The 10,644-nt window shown below is 39.3% G+C and overlaps 1 protein-coding gene across 1 annotated transcript; it reads left to right on the top strand.

The window, feature by feature from the left end:
• On the top strand, window positions 1-10,604 carry LOC139948125 (photoreceptor-specific nuclear receptor-like). The gene is made up of 6 exons (XM_071946163.1): window positions 1-212; window positions 1,097-1,372; window positions 6,313-6,666; window positions 7,056-7,307; window positions 7,610-7,780; window positions 8,242-10,604. Exons 1-6 carry the CDS (start codon window positions 194-196, stop codon window positions 8,481-8,483), a joined length of 1,314 nt encoding a protein of 437 aa, XP_071802264.1. The 5' UTR covers window positions 1-193; the 3' UTR covers window positions 8,484-10,604.
• Window positions 10,605-10,644: the final 40 nt, after the last annotated feature.

The raw sequence follows: 10,644 nt of genomic DNA, 5'->3' as shown, positions 1-10,644 counted from the left end.
ATGATCAGCCGATATCGGAGTTAGCGAGTCGTTGAAGCAAGGAGCCACCGGTCGGAAATCAACAGGGATCGGTCACTACAGAGCTTGATTTCACGCTCGCAAACATTAGTTGCTGGTAGTTCGGTACTTGTTCGAGGAAAATCAACTTTATTCAAGCAGGTCATCAAGAGAGGTACTTCAAACACTGGGTCTGATGGAAGGCTTAAATTGTTGTAAGTTTGACTCCAGTAAAAACTGATCACGTTTGTACATAGGTCTACACTATGTTCGTATTAAATTTGTGTTCATTACTCTTTACGCGCCCGGCAGCTATATTTCTTGTTGATTAGTAAGTTAGTTAGTTAGTTCAGTTTTATTTCGTTAGTCAGTCAGTCAGTAAGTTAGTTAATGAGTCAGTTAACTTGTTTTTTTAAAGTTAGGTAGGTAGGTAGGTTTGTTAGTTAGTGGGTAAGATTAATTGGTAGTCAGTTGTTAATTGAATATACCAGTTCAGCTAAAAACATGTCATGTACTTTGCCGTAACTTTTTCTTCATCAAAGGGGACTGTGATATTTGAATGTAATTGATGCCAACATTGACTGCCTGATCAATACAACGTTCGCTCTAAAACCTGTATTATGATGACACTTTCACATACCTCAACTTCTCTATAATAGGCCTACAGGCGCAAATTGTATTTAACAAAACGTTTTAACTATGCTGGCAAGAAACACGCTACCGAACTTTTCCATTCTGAAAAACGTTGCACCATTTACTCCTTGTTCAGCACTATTTAGGTCAGGTTTAACCCTTCACTAATCCTCCCTGTAATACGATTAAGATATTCATCTCTTAATCTGTAAGATCATACCCTGCTTTCACTTAGTATACAATTACTTAAATGATTGCAATAGATGTTAAAGGTTTATCAGTTTTAACTTTTTTAGCAGAACATTTGTAAGCACTATATAGACTTTGATCACGCATGCACTGTACTTACTTCAGTTTAAACAAGTTTATTTTACTAAAGCTTAAATCACACGCTATTAGTTTGTTTGTTCCTATAATTTCCAGTTGAGATCAAAAGTTAATTTGTGTCTATTTTGTTGCTTTGAAGCACCCCACGGCCCGTGTATGGCGCTCGGCTCTTCCCCGCCACCAGCAGGCAAGAAACCCGACATTCTCTGCCAAGTCTGTGGGGACCGGAGCTCCGGGAAACATTACGGGGTGTTCAGCTGCGATGGATGCCGTGGGTTCTTCAAGCGTAGTGTACGGCGCAACCTCGCCTACGTGTGCAAGGAGAACGAGAAATGCGTAGTGGATCTGACGCGGAGAAACCAGTGTCAAGCATGCAGATTCAAAAAGTGTCTCGCAGTCCGAATGAATAAAAATGGTAAGTCATTAGTCATCAGGTTTAACTGGGCCCAATTTCATAAAGCATGTAAGCACACAAAACTTGCATAGCAGGGACTGGTAAAGGCTTAGCAGAAACAAATTACAAGCCAAAAGTACATTAAGTTGCATTGTTGTATGGCTCATTCAATTTTTGCCTTGCAAAGAGCTTTTCAAGCAGTATTTTCTGCCTCTATGAAATTTGGCCCTGGTGTCTTTGGCTGCCTTTGACTTTCATGGAGCTCTGTTTGATCCAACTTGAGAAGAAAAAAAAACATTTCTTCACCGTTTACGGCGGTGTCTTCAAGCCTATTTTACTTTGACGAGTATAGCTTATAAGGAAACTTAAACTTGACAGTTATTTTTTATTATGAAGCATTAAATTCTCCCTGTATCTTAAGAAACGTGGAAGGGAGGTATAATGTGATGCTTTAAGGTACCGATGGGAAAAGCTCTGGTCCGAGATGGGATTCATACCCGGTTTCACGGTCTTTTTTTCGGCATATGAGCGGTCAATTTAAACCTTGCGTTACCCTTTGGTGCAAAATTGAGAGCTGAAAAAACGGTAATTTAATTTCACTTAATGATGGTTTGGGCAATTCATTTTGTTCTTTTTCGTCCTGTAATTTAAAGAATGATAACATTCAATGTAACAAACTACCGCATTCAGTATTCACGTTTACAACAGCTTATCGCATAAAAACAATTATCTAGGCCCATGCACCCTCTCTGCTAAAATGAACGCCGATTTCGGATGCCTAAAAACACCCCAGCTTAGTTGAATATAATGAAATCTTGACTGCCTGACGGTGAAATTGAATGGCGTTTTGAACTGAAGAGTAAAACATAATCGGGATAACATTCTCCTCCCCCACTCTTTCCTTTGTCACTCCACATCCGATTGAAATCGGATAACCCAGTTTTGGGATAACCTCTTTTGACTTTAACCTCCCTTATAACCAAATTGAACCAAAAACGTATTTACCTTTACTGGTGGCAGTCATGAACTTTTGGTTTCAATTCACAATTTGGCGCGTGCCTCCTGCACGCCATGGCTGTTGAAACAGTCAAACACTCTCCCTTTGAAAAAAAAAAAACTTCAAGCCAGACTCCAACTGCTATTTTTATGTTATCCGTGTTTATCGACCACCGCTGAGTTTGCTTTGTGAGAGGTGTTAACCTACCTCCATCTGACATCAAAACCTATTGAGATTACAAAACAAATAAAATCCGAAACTCTTTATATAGATGTTGTTCATCAGTTGGTCGGAGGAGGTGTCAAATAAAGGTTGCTGAAATATTTCTGTGGGGCTTCTAAGTGTTAGAAATTGACTAATGTCTGCTGGTTCATATGATAGCTCTAAAAGAAGAAATATTATATATTTGATTTGGAGAATTGTTGTCAATGTTTGTTGTCGTCATATCGTAATAAGCAAACAGTCCATAAAATATTGTTTTAAGAGGAGTGTCAATTACTGTTAAGTATTTGGTTTTGACGTATTTTAATACTTCAAAATACTTCAAACCCAAGAACTTAAAAGTTTTCTGTAGCCGTTCAAGCAAATTAGGCCTTCAGCCTTTTGGGGCAAACTTCCGTAAAAAAAAAACCCCACCAACGATCTAATTGTTATAAACAAATGACAAACTATGTAATATTTCCTACTTGACACAAAGCATCTTTATTTTTCCATGGTGCTATTAAGCACGCCCATTTGCTTAGCAGAAACAGGCTTCAGGCGGCCCTTAACCTTGCTTATTCTTTGTACAATACAACAATTAAATTTTCAATGTGACCGAAATTTGTCTCGGAAGGATCCAGAAATGGGTGGAAAAAACCGACGCAGAAATGATTTTTAAAAAAATCCCCTTTTTGACTACCTTTCTGGTCAGTCCCCTATTTAGGGGCACGGGATTCGCCGATTGGTTTTCAAACTTTTTTTCAAGAAGTTTGTCTATATCAATATTTAATTAACACTTCTATCTCTGGCTAATAGGATTTTCAACTTCATGTTGAAATATTGTTTTACACCAATCGTCGTGGATAATACTTTTATCCTTGGTTTTTGTCGAGAGAACCACCGGCTGGAGATGGGACACAAAAATACAATAAATAATTAGTGTTACGACCATTGGGGTTGTATCACAATAGATCTAGGCTTGATCGAGCGGTGACTTCGCCTCCCAATACCAGGGGGACCGCAGTTGTGAGAAGAATTGATCGTAAAATAATAAAAACTCATGCACAACAAGACTATGATCAGTCGTTTGAACTGGGTGCATAGATACTGCTAAGCCGTGCGTGAAATATGTCTGTCGCTCTTGTGTTGTGGACCTTGAACGAATGTCGATAGTAACAAAAATAGATGAAGTTGGATCAGTTTTTCCCGGATGATGTTAGTCAACACAAATGATTATTGGGTGAAATGGTGACTACTGACCCGATTTGTAGATCTAGGTGTAAGTTTCACGAGCTTAGACTGTGGTTGGAGGATAGAGTTTTAGGACTGCGTGTACAAGTTGTTCCAGCTCAGGAAATGTCTCGGACCTCGAAGGAATTATCACAATAGCGTAAATTCTATTATGAAACAGTGTTGAGGGTTTCAAATAGATGCTCCAAAAATCAAATTTGTTTTTATGATGCACGAATTGCAGAGCCCTAAAGAAAATCAGGGAAAAGGTTTATAACCACAGTTTAAAATGGTGTCAAATGTCACTTTATTTGAGATACACTTTCAAAGAAAAAAACATCATCGGATATAAAATATAAATTGGTTTGAAAATTCTCAAAGATGAATGTTTGCGCCATTCAGAAGGTTAAGTTAATGCTTTTTTGATCGATCAATTCCAGGAACAAAAAAAAAGTGACTTCATCAAACACTAGCATTTAGCACCTTTATAACATGAGGTTGTAGACATTTTCCCTCCATTTCCCCTTAATTTTCCTTGTTAGAGTAACACATATCCATTATATTGTTATTCGGAACAATCCCTAAAATAATGGGGATTGTGTATGTGAATTTAAAAGATTGATTCAACACAGTACATCAGTATAGTGGTATTTTTTTACAATGAATTATAATGATAGAAGAATAACATCTATCTTTCATAAATACTAGGATAGCACCACTGAATGATGTCATACATAATCGTGTGTATATGATTGACCCCATCATGTGTTTTTACAAAAAAAAATACATCTCCAGCAGCCGATTTCATGAAACGATTAATTCTACCTCGGGTTAGGACGAGTAGCTCGTCCTAAACTTGGGATGTGTTCAATGTGTCCAAACATCTATGGAATTCGTCCTTAAAGACACTGGACACTATTGGTAATTGTCAAAGACCATGGAAATATTGTCCGCGTCATCAAAGGGGAACGCACTTTATCACTGCGTGTTGCTGTTTCAACAAGTAGTCATAAAACAATGTTTACGATGTCGTTATTAATTATGAACCGCAACAATAAATTCAATACTAAATACTAAATAATATTTCTATAGTATAGTGACGACTCGTGTATATGGAGTGACAAGAGAATCTATTGTAGTTAGGACGTCCTTCAGTTCCGGGGCGTGTGGGCGCAAGACCAATAAAGACACGGAACGCACGCGTGGTATTTCCACCCTCCGAGGTCGGATGGATGAGGTTGACGCCATCAAATAAAGACAGCCTTTGTTTCCCCCCCTGCCGTCAGCTTTTCATTGAAATTAATTACAGTTGAGTTCAAGATCATCTGTCTTAACGGATAAATAGGTCAGGACGATCGACAGATCAATTCAGTCCCCCCCGACTGGTTTTTGTTGCATCGGGATGAGTTGGGTTATAATTGGCATGTGAGCTAACAACATCAACGTTCGCTGTTAAGCTCTACTTTCTACAGAGTGACAATAACTTCATTGTTCTGGAAGTACTTTAGAATAGGGTTGTACTAATACTGTTTTTGACAGACTGTATGTTGAACTTGATGGCAAAAGCTACGCTGGATGAGCACTGAAGTTAATTCTTTTCGGCCATCCAAGCGTATCCACTGCCGAAGCCATCAGGGCCCAGTTTCATAGAGCTGCTAAAAGACACAAAATTTCGTCTGTCATTTGTTGCCTATGCTTGTTACTGGTGTTCAGCTGTGGTTTGCTTATGGAAATTTGGTTGGTTATCCTGTTTTTAGAACAAAACTTCATGCTTAGCAAATTTGTATGCTTAGCAGCTCTATGAAAATGGGCCCTGCAGGCGCTCATTTTCAGCCCAAGTTCCCCATCTTGTGCCTAAGGCTCTTTGTAATCTTCGATTGTGAGCCAACAGCCAGTCACGGCTGTCTGCGTCTAGACTCGGTCTCGGTCGGTCAGGAGACTGCTGGTAGTGGCGCTGGATTATCGGTTGGTAGTATAAAAAAAATTAAAACATAAAAGAAAATTAAAAAGGGATTTTTGTCCTGGTATATTAATGGTGTTTGGTAGAACGGTTGTGTGTTGATAGATTTGTAAATTAGGTCAATATAAAAGGAGTTGTAATTATATTAAAATCACTCATCGAACATTCAGTCTTTGTGCACATGTCCATTTCCCATAAACGGTGTTGCGCTCAAAAGCTATAAGCACTGTCGGGGACATCGGCGCAACTTAGAGTTAAGCCCGTTTCACCCTCCCCTCCACCCCTTCCCACCACAAACAGTTGGAACACACCGTTTGACAACAAATATATTCTTGTTTCTTGTGTTGGTTTATGTTGGGGTGTAAGTTAGTTGGTTTGTTTCTCAATGGGGATTTTTTTCCGCGTGGATATAACCAGAGTGAAATGCGAAGAATGATAAATGTAGAATATTTTGCCAATTAAGGCATAACTTTATTGTATTAATACAATCGAGTGAGTAAACCTGAAACTATATTTTTTTAAGAAGGACATTATAAATGAAAGTAGCTCTGATTCTGTTCTTACATTGAATAGCTGTACAGCACGAACGGGCACCGAGGTGTTACCAATACAGCCGACACAGCAGCCCAGAAAAGCCCGGGGCCTCCCCACCACTCAAGGAAGACCCTATACAATTCCCACCGGGGATTTCGTTCAACCACGACCCACGACTTTCCAGCTTCACTCCGGTCACGCCCGGTCACCCGGACTATATCAGCAGACTTCATCCACAACAACCGATGCCGTCAGCCCGGACGTGTTGGACGGACGTACTGGTGAACCCATTCCTGAATAGCCTACTGGTAGCTGACCGTGCCTTTGACCCTCGACAGCTGACCACTGCTACTACGGTTGAGCAAGGTGGATTTGGGAGTCAAGTCGAGGCAGGTAGGTCGTGAACCTCTGTGACGTCATATTCCTAATTGCCTCTGATGTGCTTAATCTTGTAGGAAATTGGACAATCTTCTTTAGTTATCATTTCATCGCATAATTCCTCACTTGTTCTTGCACAACGAGCCAACAACAATAAAAAATTGTTTGTATGCCATCTTCTGACTGAGGTCATTCGTGTTGCGACATATTTTATATACTTCTCTCTCCTATTTATTTTCTTTTAAGTGTTCATAACATTTGTATTAGTATTTTAGTAAGCAAAAAGTATGTTATGTTCCCAAATACAATATCCATATTATCAATATCATTGAAAAGAAAAGAAAAACTGACCCGAACCCAAACAAATCTACAATTTTGTTTTTCTCTCTTTTTTTAAATACCAGAATCTCTTCCATCACGGTCATCAAGCTTTACTGATATCCATCACAACTGCAAACCCGATCTATGTCAGAGCAACATTGCAGAGAACGTGTACGAATGCGCAGCACGCCTCCTCTTCATGACAGTCAAATGGGCACGGGGTATCCCGGCATTCCTCGCACTTCCGTTTAGGGATCAAGCGATCCTATTGGAGGAGGCGTGGAGCGATCTCTTTGTATTGAGTGCGTGCCAGTGGTCGGTGCCCATTGAAATAGGTGGGTAGTGGTTGTTGTAGTCACTTTTCACACTGTCTCTATTTCATTTTTGACATCACTAGCATACTAAATGCCATTATTGGAAGTACAATACTCAACAATCAATGTGAGGGCCAGTAGTGTGGCAGGAGACTCTGCCCCCCCCCCCCGCCAGACAAAATCTACCAACTTCTTCTGATAATGCCCTCTTTTAAATCCTCCTCTTTCGGTGCCGAGGGACAGACTTTTGAGGGGAAAAATCAACTGCGTCAGAGCCAAACTTTTTGGAGGCTAATTTTTCCTTCTTTTTCTTCTTCTTTCAGAAACCATGCTAAGCTCGGATTGTTTGTTGAATCCAACAGACTCAAACACCAGGCTGCCAGCACTTAAAGCAACCGTCAGGCAGCTACAAGACGTCGTGAGCCGCTTAAGGGCGCTACAGACAGACACCTTGGAGTACGCTTGCCTAAAGGCGTTGGTTCTCTTTAAACCAGGTATGAAAACAGATGTTGCCACCTTTTTTAACTTCAGTGAGATCTATTAACGTTGAAAATTTGTATTTATTTGATTATTCTTTGAAAACAAAGCACACGTAATTAGGTGACATCTGATGGGGGCTAGGACACATGTTACTTCCACTTTAATTGTTTTGTTTTTATTATTTTTGTAGACACAAATTTTGATTTTACTTTACTTTATTTAAAATTGTGTATTAAGAACAAAAACCAACAAAAACCATCGCAGCCAAAGGCTGAATTGCAGTCAAAATTACAAAAGAGATAAAATATGCAAGTTACAAAGAGTTAAAAAAAACGCAAAATAAACCAATGAAAACAAAAAAAGTAATAATTTGGGGCACTGTTTCTTCAAAGTTACCTCCCTATTGGGGACTCCTTTTCAAAAGATTGTGTTTTACATTAGAGTCTTTATCATTTCCCTTTATTGAATTAAACAGAAGCAAGAGGACTCCGAGAATGCCAGAAAGTAGAGGCGCTACAGGACGAGTCCCAGTTGGTCCTTAATGACGTCACACGCGCACGTCAACCAATCCAGAGGGTGCGTTTTGGGAAGCTTCTTCTAGCCTTGCCCTGTATCCGGAACATCAACTCCAAGTATGTGGAGGAACTCTTCTTTAGACGGACAATAGGAAGCGTACCAATCGAGCGACTGCTGTGCGACATGTTCAAGTCTAGCTGAAGAATGGGGACGTGTCAGAGGTCATCAGGGTCAAATTTCATACAGCTGCTTAAAGTAGAAAATGTTGCTTAAAATGTTCTGCTATGCAAAAGGAGCCGAATGCTAGTCAAAAATCGGCACCTGAACATAAATATTGCAGATCTGCCAACCCTCTCTTATTTTGCAGAAAGTAAACAATATATTTCCATATTTGTATGAATAACTTTGAAAATCGCCCTGGTTATGGAAATTTATCCTTATGTTGCATGTAATTGTAAACATCTCCTTGATTGTTTGTACAAAAACTGATTGCAAGATGCAAATGTTGGCAGCTCTAAATAGAATGGGGAGACCGCCAACATAGAGCTTGATTGTTCATAGAGCGCCGGCACGTTAATCCAGAGGTCGTTGATCAAATCCCGCTCTAGTCAATTTCTTTCTTTGTTGAACCCAAAATCAAATTGTGTTAACTTTTGACTGGTAACCTTACTCTAGTAAGCATATTTTTGTGCTTAGCTACTCCTTATTTTTAAGCAGTTGTATGCAATTTGACCCAAATTAAAGGCTCGGCCATGCTGCAGTAATTAAATGTTATTTATTCATTCAATTTGTTTTATTTATTAGTTTATTAATTAGTTTATTCCTTGACGAGGGTTACGAAGGACAAAGGAAGGACATGCAGCCTTCCAAAGCAAAGGTTAATTAGTAAAATTCACGCGCTACTACGCCCACAAGGAGAAAGAGAGGTACAATGTATGAATGATCGAGGTACTTTCGATTTCTTATAAATAAATATTTAAAACATCATTATTTTATGTATCAGTGATTTAAATATCGGCGTTAATATCTCCCTCGATCTAGTGTGGACTTGTTTTGATAGCAGTTGGCAACATTAATGAAAGCCAAATCATTGCAGTCTCTTTGCCGCATGATCAGAGTTTACGCTTTCTAGTGGTTCCAACTCGATCTTAAAAACTGACTTTAAACTGGTTTTACTTCCACTGAGAAAGAGGATTATGTCCCCTGGAGATTATGAGTGCCCCCCCCCCCCCCAGTACAGCAAACCATAAGTCAAACCCTCTTCTAATAGCGCCTTCGTTTGAAACAGTCTCCTCCATTCCATGTTTTAATTTCCCGGGGACAAAATCTCCGGAGGACAGATTTCCGTGGGACACCGTAACGCCTTCCTCCACAGCATTGGCTAGCAGCCCAAGTCTGTGTGTAGGCCTTTCAGTGTGGCAGACCATACACCATCACTGCCACATCATTCATGACTGCCCTGACCTCAGATCACCAAAAGCGCGAGCAGTGACTCAGAGATCTCGACGAGGTTACCAAGTGGCTCGAAGTCACTACCTACCAATGTAAATGTTCATCTTGGTACAGAGATCAGATGAAAGAAGAAGGTCCAAGACATAATAATCAAGTTTTGAAGTCCTTCTAATAGAGGGCGCTGTGTATTTATTTTCTCATTATGATACACGGCAACCGGCATTAACGTTTAATATTTTGTGTAAAATAAATTACTGATGTGTTTTATGTAAAAATAATATTTAAAACAACGTATACTTAAGTAATGATGTTTTCGGCACTAACGTGATAATTTATTAAGGCACTGCACACGTTTGGTAGTGTCAAGGAACAATTCTCTATTGGTGAACGTTTTGCATAAAATAACAAATCTGTGAAAATTTAGGCTCAACTGGTCATCACAGTTGCAAGAGAATAATGAAAGAAAAAAACACCCTTGTTGCAAAACTTTGTGTGGTTTCAGACGCATAACATAAATTATTATTTTAGTGAGAAATTACCTCTTTCTCAAAAACTATATTACTTCATAGAGCTGTTTCTCACATTGTGCTGTTTTATCAACAGCTCCCCATTGTTCGTCACCAAGTAGGTGTTTATGCTAACAAAATAGTGTCCAATGCCTTTGAAGACTAAAAGCCTGTATGCCAAGACTGTTTAAACTTGTAAAAAGATGATAATAATTTATCGCTACTGGCCTGAATAAAATGAAATTGTTCAACTTATTTTCTGTTTATCTAGACTTTCTATTCATATTTTAAGATCATAATAGCCGCCAGTGTTTGGTCGCCATTCAAGTCGTTTACAACTGATATTTATAAAACTCAAAGCACCTACGTCTGCTCGCAGTAAAACGATGGTCTTGAACTCAAGA

The sequence above is a fragment of the Asterias amurensis genome, chromosome 15 (assembly GCF_032118995.1).
Source record: "Asterias amurensis chromosome 15, ASM3211899v1".
Classification (NCBI taxonomy): Eukaryota; Metazoa; Echinodermata; class Asteroidea; order Forcipulatida; family Asteriidae; genus Asterias; species Asterias amurensis.
Note: the sequence above shows the minus strand (reverse complement) of the source record. Positions and strands in the feature narration are given on the sequence as shown.